Source organism: Polypterus senegalus, chromosome 3 (genome assembly GCF_016835505.1).
Source record: "Polypterus senegalus isolate Bchr_013 chromosome 3, ASM1683550v1, whole genome shotgun sequence".
NCBI classification, from domain to species: domain Eukaryota; kingdom Metazoa; phylum Chordata; class Cladistia; order Polypteriformes; family Polypteridae; genus Polypterus; species Polypterus senegalus.
In genome coordinates, this window is record NC_053156.1 from 24982732 (window position 1) to 25001497 (window position 18766).

The 18766-nt window shown below is 37.8% G+C and overlaps 1 protein-coding gene across 2 annotated transcripts in view; it reads left to right on the forward strand.

Moving 5' to 3' along the window:
• The window catches only part of aaas (achalasia, adrenocortical insufficiency, alacrimia), a 75017-nt gene extending 56813 nt beyond the window's left edge, over positions 1–18204 (forward strand). For both annotated transcript variants that reach the window (XM_039746808.1, XM_039746809.1), the window contains exons 15-17: positions 1370–1448; positions 11238–11322; positions 15999–18204. In XM_039746808.1, coding sequence (XP_039602742.1) covers positions 1370–1448; positions 11238–11322; positions 15999–16145 — 311 coding nt within the window. In that variant the 3' untranslated portion in view covers positions 16146–18204. The remainder of the gene's footprint in view (positions 1–1369; positions 1449–11237; positions 11323–15998) is intronic.
• The last annotated feature ends 562 nt before the right edge of the window (positions 18205–18766 follow it).

Sequence of the window (18766 nt, forward strand, 5' to 3'; positions counted from 1 at the left end):
GCTGATTTTCCCAGAAGTATCTGTTAAACAGTATTTGATCAAAAAAAGTTTTGTGCATTTGACTGGATAACTAACATATGGATTAAGCAACACAAGTAATGTGAGATTTTTGTTTTATGCCCTTGCACGCTTTTCACATCGTTTGCTGTTGTAAAGAATTTACCTGTGGCTTGTATTACATCATTTTGTTTTCCTGCGTTCTGCGTGAAAACATGAGGTGAAAAATGTATCATTACAAATTCCATGGGTAAGTATAAAAAAAAAATCAGTTTTAGATGGAATATTCCTTTAAGATGTACTTTATTCTTTCATTATACAATATATCAGGACTTGAGGTTTAGAAAGAAGCCATTCATCTTCTTGCCCACTCATGCACACACCAGCGCTCACAACTTAATGTTTTTTCTTCTTTTTGATTAATCATTGGTTCTTTTATTTCTTGAGCATTTCTGTTTAGCTATTTAGAGAAAAAATGAATAATGCAAATAAGTGGCAATACTGTTGTTTCAAACCAAATTACTCAAGGGTGCCATGGTCCTCTCCAAACTCTGGTAGATTTATGCCTTTTGTATTTGAAGTTATGTTAAAAAATGTCCAGAAGCTCAGACTTGTTGCCAGGGGATTTTTTTTATTATATATAATAGTTGTAAATTCACTGCCTTGCCTTTCATTTTTGTAAATGTTGATAGAGCATCTATAATTCTTCCTTCAGTCAAAAGTAGGAAACATCATTCTTAAATGGAAGTTGGCAGGTGGATATGCAATAAGCAACAGATGCATAAAGCAGCAGTTTACTTTTCATGTCTCTGAAGCATAGCCCAAGGGACAAATGCCTCATTATAGTCTGCAGAAGGACTCCTTTCCCCACACTTTTCTTTAAGAAGCTCTGACAATTCCAGTCCCAGTTGGGACAATGCCCTCTGAAGTGGTGTGTGAAGGAGGGAAAGGGCCCTGTGCTGAAATGAAGCATCATATTGTGTGGACTTTCTGTGCATGCTACCTATACATATTCATAAATCTTATTATCATATCTTAAATATGTGCTGAATTTGAGGATCCGCTGTTGAGTCAAGAAGTCTTGTTTGCTTGGGCTGTTTTTATGAATAAATGAGCACCATCCAGCATGCAGTGACTAAGCCTAACTGTGCTTAGAGAAGAAATCACACTTTGCAGCACTGCATACGTTTTGCAAATCGTCAAACTGTCACACACTGTTGCCCTCAAAAGTGTGAAAGAAAAACATCTTTTATTCTTCACTACTTTTCTCATGTATTCATTTACAGATCAACTGAGTTTCCTAAGCACCACTAGCTGTGACCATTCCTTATCTTTTTAAAAAGAATTTATTTCTATATTTTTTTTTCCTTAGGAGACCCGGATAGAGATACCAGACCCATCATTGCCATCTTTAAAACTCGTAACAGTCCAGTCTTTGAACTTCTTCCATGGTAAGTATTTATCTTCCCACCTTGGCAAGAATCAAATTCATCCTTCTGTCACTCCCAATGTCTCAAATGAAATATGTGGATTTTAGATTCTGATCTTTTAGCAACACATAACTGACAAGGTCCTGTTTTGAAGGGGGTCAGTCCTCTGTAGCATGGCAAATACAATTGCAGTCACGGGTTCAGATATATTGAAGCAGTTGACAGCTGTAAACTGACTGTTACAAATATCACAAAGTAGGCCAAATACCCAAACACCATTTCTTTCTGAATAAATTGAGCAGTCAGACATAATATAAAGGGTGTTAATATCTCTTCTTGGATTTCCCGAGATGCTGCTAATTGATCATCATGGTGGCTGAGCTGCTTTATATTTGAAAACTACTATTTAAGAAATGTGATGTAACACATTGAGTTTCTTTGGAAGAGTCCTTTAGTACAAAATGCCATTACTGCTCTTATCTTTTTAACATAGTATAAGAGACTTTAGCTACAGAGCTTAGCTACAGTACTTTCGATTAAAGTTTAACGTCATACCCTCATTTCAGGAAAAAAATAAACGTGCAGCTTTTCTGTCAGATTGCTATAGTGGGGTCCATTTTTTATTGCAGCATTTTTTTGCCTTATCTAATAAGGCAATAACCAATAACAGTTGAATGACACTCTTATAGATGTTGACAGTTCAATTTTGTAAACCTATGATGAACAAACCTCTGCACCTGTAATCGACTAAAAAGCCTTTGTGCTCTCAAGAAAGCAATGTTAAAATGTCATTTTTTTCCTCTATAACCTGTTATTGGCCTTTTTGCATCAGCCAAGACAGAGTTCAGTTTCTAATCCATAACGAAAACATAGCCTATGGCGGTCTCTGCAACAATAGGCTAGTGCAACCCTCCCTTCTACTCCAAAGGATAACGCTGGATAATGAAGATTTTGCTTCTTGAACAATTTTGTGTGTATCTTATGGATTTTGGCTTACTCATCACAAAAATCCTCTCTTTTATTTTCTAATCACTTAACCATTTTATTGACAATAACATATTTGTTTCTGTAATATGTTCTCAAACAAAGGATGTAGCTCAGTGTGCTTTTCAAGAAATCAAAGAAAAAACTAAGGAAAAAAAAAAACAAATTAAAAAATTAAAAATGAGTAAGAAAATGAATTATTGTTATACCTAAAATAGTAAACAAAAATAAATCAATACATGCTATCATAATACAGATCTACAAGTAAAGTCAATTTCTTATTTTATACAGTGTGTTTTCAAGTCTCTAATGATGTGTTCAAAGCTATGGTCTGATGGCAGGGGAAAAGAAACTTTCGGGGACACTTTTTTTTTTTTTTGTGTTTTCCTGACATAACTTTACATGTACAACAACTACAACTGGAGCATGTACGATGATCCAAAAGTATGGGCTGTGCTACTAAGGGCTCAGAACGCGTACGTGCCTGCATCATGGCTGCCATGCGTTCCCAGCATTCATTTGACGTGTCCTCTGAGCAGGTCCTCAGAAATTAACGTGACGCGTGCGTGAGTTGAAGGAAAAAGTTGGGGGGCGCAGGTTGCTAAAAGTTGGAATGTGACATCAGAGTCTCTGTTTGCTATCTACTTGTGACACAAATCCGCTTTGCGGATCCTGCGAGATCAATGTGCATGCTTCAATGTTCGATTAATGGTTCGATGTGGTGAAGCAAAATACCGACATACAAATGCATTCGTGGTGCTTTTATATTCAACCATTGCATATTTCCGATCGTAATGACACGATACATTTTAAATGTCTCACACACCGACTTCTGTGCAGTTTTTTTTTTTCTAGGGCTTCCTCCAGACCAGACAGCTGCGCAAACAGCAATAGATCGCCACATAGAACACATTAAATGTATGATATTCCAACTCTCTTCAAATTTAGAATCCTTAGATTTATACTTGATATCACTTCCATGATGAAATGCATTAAAGTATGTCTCTTACATTTTACAGATAATTGTCAATTTCGTTTAAATAATGAATTCTGTTAAGTACACACATGGGGGTGACATGGTGGCAGAACGGTAGCACTGCTGTCTTGCAGGGAGTCGCGTCGCTGGTATTCTCTGCCTGGAGTTTGCATGTTTTCCTTCTGGGTTTCCACAGTGTGCTCCGGTTTCCTTCCAAAGATATGCAAATTTGGTAACACTAAAATGATGCTAGTTTATGGGAGTGCTTGTATTCACCTTGTGATGAGCTGATGCCTGTCCAGGGATTGTTTCAGCCTCGTGCCCAATGCTTGCTGGAATGGACAAATCCCTGAATTGATAGATTTTATTATTAAACGTCCTTTTCAGAGATATTGTGGTAAGGTGTCATCGGAATTAAGAGTTCCAGGCAATTCACAAACCGCGAAACCAAACCTGTTCTCACTGTGAAGATATCTTGCACTGCCACCTGGTGGATTCCTCCTGATTTCCGTAAAGTACGTGCGCAAGTATAAACAGTAAAATGCTTGTGTAGCAGGAGCGTCTGCTGGAGCATGTGTCGTGCCGCTTGAAGTATAAACCCGGCTTAAGAATGCAGCTTGGATATGTCAAGTACTGTTGTTTCATTTGTGAAAGGGACATCTGTGCTAAAGAAGTTCATTATTTTAAAAAGAACTGGCTTCTCCATCGGCATTTGGATCCAGGTCAGAAAAGCCTGGCAAAGATTGTCTCCTCCCTTGTCTCCCCAACAAAGATTTTTTTTTTGGCTTTCTCAGTATTAAACTTGGACTGATTCAAAATTTTGTGACAGGTCATGAACAAGGAAGGTTTAGGATTTTTTGAGACAGATGGTTGCATAGATAACTGATTCCTGTCCAAAAATCAAACACTTTGTCAGTGACATGCAGTTGGAAGGTCTGCCAGAAAATCTCATGAAAGGCTTTCAAGGATGTTGTTGAGATTTTTCTAGGCAAATACAGAGCACCAAACTGTGTTTCAAGCATACAAAACCATAAACTGCAACAATTCACTAAAGATTAATTTTCTGCATTCACACTACTACTAATCTTGATATTAGGGCAGTTGGAATTCTTCAATGCTAGTGCTGGATACCAAAAAGAGAAACTTTACATGACGAGTAAAAACAAGAACATGCAGCAAAATATTTTTTAACTCCGAAGTAGTGATTAAACACATAAATTTGATAATGGTTTATTTTATGTTTTTTTTTTTTTTCTGTTAAGTAAATCTGAAATTATATTTGTCTTCAGTGGTCTATCAGAATTGCCAAAAAGTATTAAGGAAGAGAAAAGGGAAGAGAGCCCATTGTGAAGGCAGGCTTTGGTGCTGCTTTGATATAGTGAGGTGCACACTCAGGAGAGACCATATGTTAAAGAAACACTGAAGACAAGAACTGAACAATAACACTGTAAACAGAGTACAGCACAAGGCTCAGCCAAACGGGGGGGAAAAAACCTTGGCAAAGGAAGACGAAATGTGCTCATTTTCTCCTTCTGTATATGAAAGTGAATATCTCTCCTTCATCCCTAAAGTGTAAAGTTTTCAGAATAAAGTGTTACCTTTATGCCATGGGCGGAGTGGTGGCTCTGAGACTAGGGATTTGGAAGGTTGCCGGTTCGAATCCTGTAAACGCCGAAAGTGACTCTGCTTCGTTGGGGCCTGCAGCAAGGCCCTTAACCTGCGATTGCTCCATCCTGGCTATGTTGTTAATCTGCATCCAGTAGGTCCACGAATTTACAGGGAAAACATAGGGGTTGGTGGCAGAATTGGCACTCCAGCCACCATAAAAAAAAAATCACACTATTTCCATTCCATCTGAACTAGTGTGGTGCTGAGGTGTCACCTATTGCATGGCTTCACTCAGGTCCTAATATGGGATCCTGAGTTGGTTTGTCATGTGATGGGTGCGGCAATGCACTGTATCAGTGTGTGATCCTCACCTCTCTCTATTCCAAGAGATGACAGGAACCAGACAAAATTAAGAATAAGAGATTTAAATTACTTGTAACCTCATTCCTATGATTGTGCCAGCAAATGCATTACAATATGTGCAGAATTTCTGGTGGTTGGCCCTTCTTGCAAGTAATAAGCTGGATAAATCTTTAGTTTTTATGATGCTGCTGTATGGGTGCAAGCAGGTAATGAGAAATGTTTTTAAGTATAATAGTATTTATTCATTTAATTAACTATAGACCAGAAGCCATACCAAAAACATTTAGAAGCTGGTCCCAAATTTTCCTTTAGCAATTCTTTAGACAACAAATAAGAACAACAAGTAATTCTTCTCTTTGTGCCCCATTAATAGGAGAAAAAGAGAAAGACTGTGTTATTTATAATTACAGTATATACATTTTCATTGTCTGTTATCCTTGGTAGAAAATAGTTTATCGCCACTTACAGATTGCACATAAAGAAAGTGAAGTATGATTTGTGTATGCCTTTGTCAATTCGTGGACTTGTTCATAAATTGAAATTTATTATCTTTTCATAGTTCTGGCAACCTGACTTGGATGTGAGGCTGAGTTATCCCCTGAGACCAATTTTAAATGTAAAAAAAAAATAGTCTTCAATGTGATTCTATAGCTTATGACCAGTTTTCACATAGGGGATGGCTTGAACATTTTCAGTATCTGCTTAAAGTAACACTTTTGAGATGTGGGTTGTCTTTTTGTTGCTGGATAGAGAGTGCGATTTGGTCAGTTTGCAAGTACAGTGTGCTTGAGATTTAAAAATGCTCATCTGTTTTCTGTTTTTGAAATATGACTTTCAAGGGAGCTAAATTAGTGGATAAGGAAAATGCTGCCAAGAATGATTGCTTAATCCAGAACATAAGCAAACCAGACTTGGCACTGAGAAACGTTATACTGTTTATTATGGACTTAAAAATCATAATTCAAAGCGATTGAAGAATCAATTAATTTAAAAATGTGCTGCCTGCTTTTTTTTCACATTTTGGATTTTTAGTTTTCATTGTGAGCTTGCTGGTCTGCAGAATATATGAAGAAGCTGCTACTGTGTGTGTGTGTGTGTGTGTGTGTGTGTGTGTGTGTGTATAAAATGTGTTACAATAGTAGATACCTCTGTGTACCAACGTAACCAGGCAAGTCCCAGATATGTAAGAATTAAACTTGAGAAGTAATTGTTTATGTAATGTCAGTGGCATAGCTCGGGTTTGTGCCGCTCGGGGCGGGTGTGGTGCTTTAATTTGCTGCCTTCCAACATATATGAATATGTTAACCTATTTAAATAGATAATTAAACTGACGTATAGAGAAAAATGAAGATACATTTTACATAGATTTATTCTTATATAGAGAAACAGCTATAATTGTAAAAATATAATTATTTATAAGCATCAACTAGACAAGAATATAGTATAGACAAACACTGATAAGCCGTGTTCTGATTATTAGTTTAAAATAATTATGCTCCGAAAACCAGAACCAGTGTAGTGTACAAGTAATAGGTGGGGATATTTTCTGCGCAGAGCAAGGACGCATTCGGATTGATAACGAAATTATAAATTATTTGTTCATCTTCCTAGAAATTATTGGTGTAATGTTTGTTCATTTTTGTTATTGCCTCATAAATTTCAACTGCCGTGCCTGATGCCGTTAAAGGACAGTCTGAAAATTATTTTTGAAGCATTTGTGGAGTGATATTTTTCTGAACCCTGCTGCTTACACACGAATTGTACTGAACCTTTTGGCCAATAATGCCAACCCCAAAAATGTGCCGCCCGGGGTGGACCGGCCCCTCCACCCACCCCTAGCCACGCCACTGGGTAATGTACAATAAAAATAAACAATTCTCTCCATTGTTCTTGAATATTTGGTTAAGTGGCTTGTTAACTGTCCCACCTCATTTACCAAACCAGCCAGGACTTCCACTCACCTTCCATTCCATCTCACATCTTTCAAGCTTTGCTCTTGCTCTTCTCCCGACATTATATTCAGTTGGACACTGGCAAACTCAATGTGATAATAATGTCTAAGAACTTCCCCAGAATGATGTTTGGGCTCTGGGAAGACTTACACAGTCCTTATAAAATCAACTGGGTAGAATGTCCTCTTATAGCTGTAAGACACCCTTCTTTAATAGGACCACTACTTTTAAGTACTTTCAGCCCGCACTCTATCCCCACACACATTAGGTGTAGGAAGATTTCAGCACTATCCTGAGAGGGCCTTCTGCTAATACTTTAATCTCAATAACTTGCTTCCCTACACGGTGCAAACAGGATATCCACTCCTGGGATACCCAGTACATTTAAAAGCCCTACAGCTAACCTCTAAAAGGGCTCTCCTTTCACCACCATGCTTTATTTTCACTTGTTTTTCAACATTTTAAGCCATTTTGTCCAGTCACTGGGTGGGAATGTAATTAGTTTAGTAAATGGGCTGAAGGACAGGCAGGCACAATCATGTAGTGGCTAAGTTGGAGTTTTTGAAAACCACAGGTTTGATTGTTGAATTCCCTACCTGTTGAGAAACTGCTGAAAAGGTACATAAACACTTATCTTTTATCCTGATCTTGCAGATTGCTTTGCATGAAGGCGTCACACAGATCTTTATATTAAAAAAAATAAAATGTTAAGAGTTTTGTCCATCAGTCACATAATTATTTGCTAACCACTGGTGCTAGAACCTTTTATCTTGGTCATAATCGAAGGTTAATGATATAATACATGCTGGTGAGGCAAAAAACTTTGGCAGCAACTTCTGTGAAGTTATCAGGATTCGGTTGATGTCTTTCTTACAGAAAATTGTTTGAGAGGATGACAACAGGTGCGACATCATCTGAGCATGAAGTGCATTTGTGACACAACTCACAAGAACAGCAGCAGTGCCAGCATCCTCACACCACAGTGATTGCTGTGATCACCAAAAATACTGTGATGGTGCGAATGAGAATTTCAATGGCCACATCTCCTGAGCACCAAGTTTAACATATGAATATACTGTAGAGCATTTGAACAGCTGCCTAATACTGTGGCTCAATGACACGTCACACACACTCCACACTCCATAATACAAGAACACCAGCGATACAGAAATGTATGCTGACCAACTGGGCAATTGCCGAATACTAAAAAATTTTGCCCATATGCAAACATAGCTTTTATGGCCTTACTTCAATACACTATATGAACCATCTTTAAGGATCGGAAGTCTGCATGTTTCCTTGTATGCAGTAATACAATGTAGCTGATTTGTTTATATGAATACTGCCCTATATAATACAGCACTTAATTTAGATTTTTTGGGATGGATGGATAGGAGTTTTATTTCTAAGTAGCAGTGAGCATTAAAAATTATAAAAATCATGTCTGGTCTGGCACCTTGTAATGTCTACAGGGTACTTTATTGGAAATCGACTTGACAACTCCAGCAGTGGTTCTCAATTTCTGCAAATGAAATGGCTTCCTTTCACAAGACAAGTAGGAGTTATCCATCATTGCAATGAAAATTAAAATAGATTTTTTTTTCTCCTAGTCTTATTTGCCAACTTTAATCAGGTGTTTTTTTTTTTTTTTTAATTTTCAGGAATAACACATAGATAATTTGATGCAGAGAACAGAAATATCACTTCCTTGTAAAAGACTTGTTTGCTTTTTCACCCATGCACTCCCATGTCTGGCTTGGAAATTACTGCTCTTGTTCTAGCGATCCCTGTGTAGCCTTAATGTTTGTAATTTGTCAGAATGAAGTGTAATTGGTGGTGAAAATGAGTTTTGACAGCCTAGCATCTGAGGGCAAGAAGGCCAAAGCAGTCTGACCATAGTGTCTTTATTGCGACTGGATTTCCTGGCTACCTCCAGCCCCGCCCATCATCTTCCAAAAAAGCCTTTACTGCAATGATTGAAGTGCTTTTTCTCAGGCCTGAACCTGCCCCTTTGTAACGGTACATGCTGACATTCCTGAAATTAACGACAAGAATGGTTTATTTGTTTTTGCCAGAACCAGGTCAAATATTTGTCTCAAACCATTCTTTGTATACATGTTTGACTTCTGTACTGTGGCAGTTTCCCTAGCTTGCCTGTGTGTCCCTAGACTTTTGATTCCCGGTAATATCTGTATATATGAGAAAACCTCATCAACACAAATTCTATGGTATCCTCTCAGAACTGTTATTTTCGTGAAACCTTTTTTTTTTTTTTTTAAGCCATGAAAGAGCTTCCAAGCTACATAAATAATTTGTGACTGCAGATGCATCGAGCTGTCTGTTCACCTTTGAACCTAAATGTAATCTGTAGGGACTCTAAATTGATCCATAGCTTTATTGAAAGAGTGTTAACATCCTGTCAGTAAAATCTAAATATCACCAGCTCATGCTATCTGTCATCCTTTTTCTTTATTCTTTGTGGGCCATGTTGAGGTTGCAGCATGAATTTAGGATGGGGGCAGATGGTTCAATGGATCACAAATCATTTATCCTGACTGTTTTCAGTTGTGTCATGCTGTATACATATGGTTGTGCTGCTCTTTCCTATTTGTCTGGCTGTCTAAACCATCTGTTATCTCACACATTCTATCTTTTTGACCTACTGGAGGAAAGGACCCAGGAGGCCAGCAGTGACAAAGTAGATATAATTAATTTATTTCTCAGTTACATGTAGCAAGCTGTGAAATGAACATGGTCTGCACTGAGATAGCTAGGCCTTAGTCTAAATGTTCGGTCTTGGTACATTGAACTGAATCATATGGCTTCATATAGAGGCACAGTTTTGTATTGATATGTTTCTTTTGTACAGTATGTCAAATATGTCCCTGTTTATCTTTATTATGAACTAATTTTGCATGTTTTCAAATTCAGTACTGCTTTCTTTCAGTTATATATGTACTAAAGGTTAAATCCCGTTGTAGCAAATACCGAAGTAACGAAATTTCCAGAATAACATATACTTTTTGTGGGCCCGGACAAATGTTCATAGAATATCATGTTAAATGAATCTCGTTTTAACGAAACGTAAATCTCGATATAACAAACATTTTTTTTCGACCAAAAATGGCCACCAAAGATGATGCAATGCAAAAAAATACTTAATACTGCTCCTACACTTTTCCGCACTGAGTCTTGGGAGTCCTGCAACAGGTTGTCTCAAAGAGAAAGACGGTCTGTTGTGAAATTTCTGGTCTCAGGCAGGCTGGCCAATTTCAGAGTCAGTGCTGCACTGAGCATCCGAGTGAATAGTTGTGTTTTGTGCTGATACTGTACTCTGAGTTTCAGAGCGCTTCACAATTTTCTTTGAGATGAACAAAAAAAAAAGTGAGAAACTGGATTAGTTTATGCTGAAAGATAATTTAATAATCCTGGAAAAAGTTGATTCTGGAATGAAGAAAAGCGATGTGATGAAAGCATTTTGGAATCGTGCCTTCATCTTTATCTAATGACTTGTTTTCATTTCTAAGTTGCATTCTTAGTAGCAGTGCCACTACATTTAGATCACCACAGATTTTGTGGTGGTTGTTGTGTGGTACACTGTATTTACAATTGCAATATGAGAGGAAATCACAAAAAACATGCGATAACAATTAAAAGAACATGATACGAAAATTTAAAGGTGACTTTTGTGATCAGCAGAAGAAAATGCAGAAGGTAAACCCAAAAAATATGCAAGAAGTGAAATTTTTGTTTTCGAGTATAATTTGTTCTCTGTTCCATATCTTGAGTATTTATCAGCAGTGGTTTCCACATTGCTAACACAAACTGTTCCAATCAATCCTGTTACTACAGATGTTTTCAGATAATTAATGTAAACCAGCTGCCTGTCTAAGGGACGCATTTGTTTTCCTCTCTTTCTCTGTGCAGTGGATTTATCCAAGGCCGTGTTGGAGAAGAGCCACAGCTGATCCAGTTCCACATGCAATTCAAAAAGGGAGCTTTACTGACTGTGGTAAGATGCTGTTTGTTACTTCCCATGATCAGGGGTTTTCAGCAAGATCAATACGAGTACATTTGTGTTAATAAGGCGGAAGCTGCATTATGCTGAGGTTTTTGCCACTGATTATCTGGGATGGAAACCCACAACTACTATATGGTCTTTCAGTAATCAGAGTTTCTAGCTGCACAAAGCTAAGAATATTTGCCCCATTACAATGAAGGGAAAAAAGTAGTTTCTTAAAAAAACAAAAAACAAAAAAAAACACAAGTGCATTATGGGATTTTTTCATGGCTGTACAAGTCGTCTCCAGCATTGCAAAAGATCACTAAAGTCCTGTTTTCACTTCTATTGTTATATTTCCACACCATAATGAGTTTCTTACTTGCATGTCTCCTACTTAAGTGACAGTAATAATTCATGAGACTTAAGTGGACTAGAGGCTACCAACTCCTTTTTAAAGATACTGTATGTGGATGCTCCCATGACAGCAGGTACAAATAGGGTCGTCTTTATTATTTAAAGAGAATATAGACCCTCAACATTTTCCAGGGAGATAACATAGTGTCAGATTATTGTGAATGAATCCTTACAGAAATGAAAGTATAAAAACAAACATCTAAGCAAGCCAGTTGGACTTGATTTAGTGAGTTAAAGGTTAGACCCTGTGAAACCTCGGAGAGAAAAACTTTTGAATAAAAAATTTTTTCGACCCTGACACATGCAAATCTTAGATCTAAAAAAGATGAAGAAAAAAAGTGTATACTGTACTTTGTAAAACATTGCTTGAGTACCCTTCAGATTTCGATAAATATAATAATTTTGATTGTGGAACACAGTGATTCCTTAGACTGTTAGTACTTTGAGCTTTTTAAAGCATACAAATCTAAAAAAAAAAAATCTTGTTCTCCGTGGAGATTTGAGTCAAACCAAACTGAATAAAGTAGTGCAAAACAGTCTGTCTTAAACTTTTTATTTCACAAATCAATCTTGCCTTTGTTTGAGACCCAAATTATGATGACCAACCATCAGATCGGAGGGCTCCCCCTTGGAATATCACCACTGACAGTTATAGCTTTGGGGTTTTCCCTCTTGGAGAATCGATGTTGACGATGAAAACGGAACAGACATTTCGCAAACCATACCCATTCTAATTAAATGCAATGGTGAGTCACGACACTGCACAACCCAAAAGGCAGCAACCTGTCTCCAATTTTGTGGCGTGACCTATAGTTTAAAAAGCATCATTCAGTGCAGGTCCCCATCATCAGTGTTTTGGAGTCTCAAGGAGATTTGTAATTCTATGTTGTACATGGAATAAGCAAACAATTGGCAAGGACAACGGGGCATTCTGGAATTTGCCTTCCAAACCGCTGTTTATTTTTGTGAGTAATGTATATTTTATGAATCCTGCCTGTTGTTGTTGGTGTGTGGGGCCAGATGCGATTCTCAGGATAAGGATACAAGTCTTGGGGCAGCTCGTTAAAACGTTTGTAACGAATAACAACAAAATCCTCTATTAAAATGGCTCAGCCCACAGGGTTTTTACCAAAAACTTGCCCCAATTTCCTCTTGTCCATACATTTAAACTTTGATGTTGCAGTGTCCCATATCACCTTAAATTTTAGGCAAATATTTTAAGAAGTAGCCACGGAAAGACGAACAGGGCAAAAGAAACTGATGATCAGACTTCAAACTGAGAAAAAAATCAAAAGATAAAATACCTGTGAAGTACAAAGTAACTGAAGTTTTATTATTTTCTACATCTTTCTGGAAGTTTGACTATTGCAATACTATGTGGCTTAACGATAGCAAGTATTGTTTATATTGTGATCTATGTATGCACTGCATGTTAAAATGCTGAGACTCTAGTCTGGTATGGCATGTTTGATATTCCAAGTTAGACAATAATTTTCACTCACCTTGGGTATTCATTTGCAGTCAGAAGGTAGATGTTTTGCAGCGTCTTCCATGGTTCTGCTGCAGTGGTGTCAGTGTTGTTAAACATATTTACTGTACATTTATATCTCCTGTGGTTTGTTGCAATTAACATGTTTAACAGGAGTTCATTATACTTGGTATGTTTGATTCAAATGCATATTTTACAGTCCATATTTCCACAAAGTAAACTGACAACTCTTTGAAATTCACTTTGACTCCTACTATTTTGTTAAGACTTGGCCCAGCTTCAGAACTGGGAGAACACTTTGAAAGTGCAGATTAATGTAGAAAATGTACTACACGTGGACCAAAGGAACATCAATTACCTAATACAAGATGGGAGACACTGTCCTACAGGAATCAATCGCGGCTTAGATAAAAATGTTATATCGCCATAAACACCTAAATCCTTTTCATTTTGTTGAACTGATTATAAAGGGAAATAAAACATTAGGTTATACCATACATAAAAATTGTTGAATATAAATCGAGGGATGTTAAACTTTATAATGCACTAGTGAGACCATGACTGAAGCATTGTGGGCAGTTCTGGTCACCACGATACAAGAAAGACATAGCAGCACTTGAACCTATGCAGAGGGCAGCAACCAGGAGTATCCCAGGATTTAAGAACATGTCCTACTGTGACAGACTCAAAGAAGTAAACCTGTTTAGTGTAGAGGACACTGCACAAGCCACCTATTCAGGTCTTAAAAATTCTCACAGGCATTGATAAAGTAGATCCAGCAGAATTATTTCAACTAAACGGATAATCAGTAGAAATTAAGGAGAAGGGCAATTTAGGGCTGAAGCCAGGAAGCACTTCTCTAATCAAAGAATTGTAGGAATCTAGAACAAACTCCACAGGCATGTAGGTGAAGCTGAATTCTTGACAATGTTTAAGAAGTGCCTGGATGAGACATTGGGACAGCTTAGCTCTTAGCTAAACGAACAAGCTTGATGGATGGAGTGGTCTCTTATTTGTCAGGTTTCTTTTGTTTTTATGAGACAGGCAGAGACTGCTTATAGCCACCAGAAATACATCATTTATCTTTACCACTAGCCCAGTGATGTCTCTGTATGCCAAAGAATAATATGGTTTTACAGAATTTGTTTTTTTTCTTGTAACAAGTTATAATAATAATCCTGGTGACCCCTAAATGAAGGCAGACAAAAGAAGAATTACACTTAGGTAGTGCTTTTCTGGCTACTCAAAGTGCTTTACATAGACAATGGGAAGCCACTCTGTTCACCACCAATGTGTAATGTCCACCTGGATGATGTGACGGCAGCCATTCTAGTGCAAATACGCTCACCACACATTAGCTATTAGGTGGTGATGGAGTATGATTAGGGGGCCAGAATGGACAAAGCCACAATCATCAGTTTAGCCAGGTCATCAAGGGAACACTCAATGCTTTTTTTCAAAATATGCCCAGGGATCTTTTATGACCATAAAGAGTCAGGACCTTGGTTTTGCATCTCATCCAAAGGGTGACACCCTGCTGGACTCGCCAACACCTCTTCTAGAAGCATCCCAGGCTTCTCTGGTTGATCTCCCATCCAAGTAATGGCCAAGCCTAAACATGCTCTTCGAGCATTAGCTTCAGGTGGATCACCTGTTTTGAAATGCTGTTGGTAGGGCTGCTTAAGTTTGTTTTTAACACACAATGTATTCTCCACACACGTGATGAACATTATATATGTTTAACAAGGGTCTTTTGAGGAGACTTTTCAGCCATAGGTTTATCCATCATAACCACAGGATGACAATAACAAGAGCGCCATTGCTCTGTTATTTAAAATCACCGCCCTTACTTTGATCTCCACCTTCAGGACCTGCAGGACCTTTTTTTCAAGAATTAGTGAGTTTTTAAAGACTCTGCAACTTTTGTAGCATTCCCACCACAGGAACTCTGGCTATTTGTAGTTCCTGGAACTTTTTTGTTAAAACTCTTACTTCAGGGCAGTTAGTTTGTCTTTCAATCAAGAGCTATACTTCCTGTGGCTTTGGCAATAAATGGTGCTGATTGGTTGACCTGGAGCCCACTTACAAATGTGTTAGCAGTTTGGACTTTGGAAGGTTATTGGTGAAGATCGAGTGCCGCACTATATCATTCTCTATAGCTGCCTCCCTGTTGCACTGCTTTGTGAAGGCACAATTGTTTTAAAGCAATAAAGTGGGGGGCATGGGGCCTCCGTAAACTCCTGAGTAAAAGTAGCCAGACTACAAGTGGCTCAGGGAGTCATTGGTTCCTAAAAACAAGATGCTGTAGTGTGAAAACATCTATTGTGATCTGTCTAATTGTTCCCACCCACACTGGTTGTCTTCCAGAATGTATATTATACGTCTGGCTCTGTGAGAGCAGGGAAGCCCTGAATTTTATCTTGCTTTGAATTGGTAAGAATCTGCTTGTTAAATATGCATACTAATTGTGTAAAGTTATTGCTGGTAAGATTCATTAAAGTGTGCACAAGAATCCTGTCGTCTTGATTGTATTGAATACATTTTTAATTTTTTTTTTTTTCTGTGAAATTAATAGTAGTAAAGTGTATTTTATTGAGCATGTGTGCAAATCAAGGAATAATTTAGTACATGTGTACATTTATTAATACTTTGATAAGAATGCCAGCACCATTAGCTAAGGGGAGAGCCCAGTCTGTCGTTCAAGCCGAGTGGGGTACAGTTGTGATTTTTGTATCTCAACGCCGACAAGTTCAGTGGAGTAATCGTGTTCTGTCTTTGGCAGTGCTGGTCCAGTGGGAGAATCTGCCACGTTCCCTTCTACTTCGTGACTGCCGGATTGCCTCGCCTCAGCCTGGGCTCAAGCCCACCAGTTTCTCATTCTCAAGGTGTGAATATCGACAGGCAACTCTTCACAGAGATGAGCACTTGAAGCTACTTGCATTTGTGGACCCCTTTACATTTGAAAAAAGGACTATGCAAAGGAACTGATTTGGTTTCCAATTTAAAGAGAAGAGGAAAAAATATTCTTTTAATGTCTAAATGTGTTACACTGATGGAAATGATTTCTGCTGTTGAATTTTGTGTATATGTATTTTTTGATTTTTATTTCATATAGTAAAGCACTAATTTATAATTGTAAGAGCCGGTCTTTCTCCATAGCTAACCACAGTTCCTGCTGCTGGAGTTGAAGGCTTGTAATGCTAATCCCAAAGGGTAATGATTAGATAATAGTGTACTGTGCAGTGCTCTGTGTACAGATTTGCTGACCTCTGTGGGCAGCGAGAGTCCGCCCTTTTATTTCTAGTACATTGTTGCTTTAGGCAGCATGCTTAGAAACTCTGAGCCAAAAAAGAAAAGCCTCTAAAATAGTTTATTGAAATATGTTTTATAATTACACTTAAAATGGCTTTTTAATACAAATTGTGATCTCCACCCTGAATGTCTCATTTTCCACAAAAAGGAGGTACAGCTGGAAAATGTGCTGGAAAAAGTAAGCCTAGTGAAAATCTGTACAATTATAACATCCTTTCTTGCTGCTGCTGCTTTTACCCCTGGCAGATCAGTTGCTGTTCTGAAGCCGAATGAAAACAGCAAATGCTTCAGAAATGACAATGCAGGCATTAACATGTTTTAAATTTAAATACAATTAGCATCTAAATTAAAAAAAAAAAAAAAAATTTACAAAGCTATCCCTGAAAGTTGTAGAGAAAAGTAAGCAGCTCAATAAACAGCATGAGCATCCATGATGCTAACTTTGGAGTGACTCTGACCTATATTTGTGGAAAAGGTGCCAAGTTGGGATTGCAGCTGGCTGAGCCCACAGCATTTTACACATGCTGGGGCACAGGGTTCAGTAGCAGAGGCCTTTTCTTAACTTGACGCTGAGCCTTTCTTGAGAACCATGATTAGCTGAACTGTTTCTGCAAGTAGCCTGGTTAGAGAAGCTTCACCAATCTGTTTTATAGACAAAACTGAAATGGAAAGGCAGGGCTCCCTTCTAAACTACATCAAAGATGGGGGATGGATTCTCGTTTACTCCTTGTATAGTCTGCATTAGAGAAGATTGGCCATCTAGAGGAGCAAAAAAAAAATCTCAAATTTAGAATTTAAAGATTGGGCGTTTGTCTTATATGTAGGTACAGGACATTTACCGGCTGTTACAATTAACAACCCACTCGTCATTACACTACTTTATATTTTAGTTATCACTAGAACCATTGGCAGTTGCTGTGTTTTTGAAAGAGATGCTGTATTTCCTTAAGAAGTGCATAATCAAGCACAAGTACGAAAACTGGGTATCTAGTGCTTGGTGAAAGTGGTTCAGGGCACTTTCAAACTTCGAAAATTAAGTATGGTCCTATTTTGAGTTTGTTTTAAGTGTTAAGGAGAAATTGACTATCCTATCTACAGAATGTGCAGAAAGAAAGTTGCAGAAATGTGCAGTTTATCTTGCGAATTGATTTTTCCAATACTGTATGAGGTGTTAGTGTTATGTGCTCTAATGAGTATTTCACTACATAAAGTATGTGGGACTTGAAATTTGTCACAGGATTGTGGGTATCCCAAACAAAATAAGCAATTCCTACAAATTCCAATTTTTAAAGCACAAATTTCCCAGACATTTCTTTGGTAAGTAATAGCTGTTGCAAGAATATTCACCATCCTTTTAAAATTACTATTTTGTAGTAATTGTGTTTAGTTTTTTTTTTTTTTTTAATCTTGCATACAAAAGATGTCATCTCTATGATACAGCTGCTGCTGACTGGGACTTGGCAATCAGCTGTTCAGTGTCGAAGACGCAGGCATGGGGTGCCCTTTGTTTAAGCGGCACTTTAGAAGAAACTACTAAGCTTTGTTGAAGGCTAAAAAGTGTCTGAAGTATATTCTTGTGCTAAAATCAATATAAAAGGTCTAGAATGGAATTCATGAAAGCTTTTTGGTTTATTTATATCAATTTGTGGCATCTGGAATTAAAACAACTAATTTAACACTTGTATATATACTTCTTGTAGCAACCCATGACGACATGTTTTCAGCTCTTACAGGGTCATATGTTGCATATTTGCCCAAATATGCTTTTTTTATTTCATCTGCAGAAATTTACTACCAGAAATATACCAAAATAATATAAAATGTATTTTATTATGATCATTTGCCTAAAATGTATAGAGTCCTTTAGCGGTCCTGAATGTGGTAAAGTGTGTGTTTTTTTTCATGCACGTTTTGAGTGCTGTGTTTGTGCTCAAAGAAAACATGTTTTTTTCCAGGATTTCTTTGTATCTCTACTAGGGGGCATTACCCCCTGCCAGCAGCCGCTTCTACAAAGCCCCTCTTAAACAGTCATACATTGGCAAACAGATCTTTTTTTATTTTTATTTTTTTTTTAATATAATAAAACTCCTCTTTGATCGAGCAGCTGCTGGTGTGCTGTTGCTGCCGTCACGTGTGATTTGCAATTCGCTCACATACCCCTTTTCCCCGTACCAGCAGTAAGCGCCATTGTGAAGAGGGGGGCTGAGCGCACCCCAAATTGACGCGGCCACTCCTACG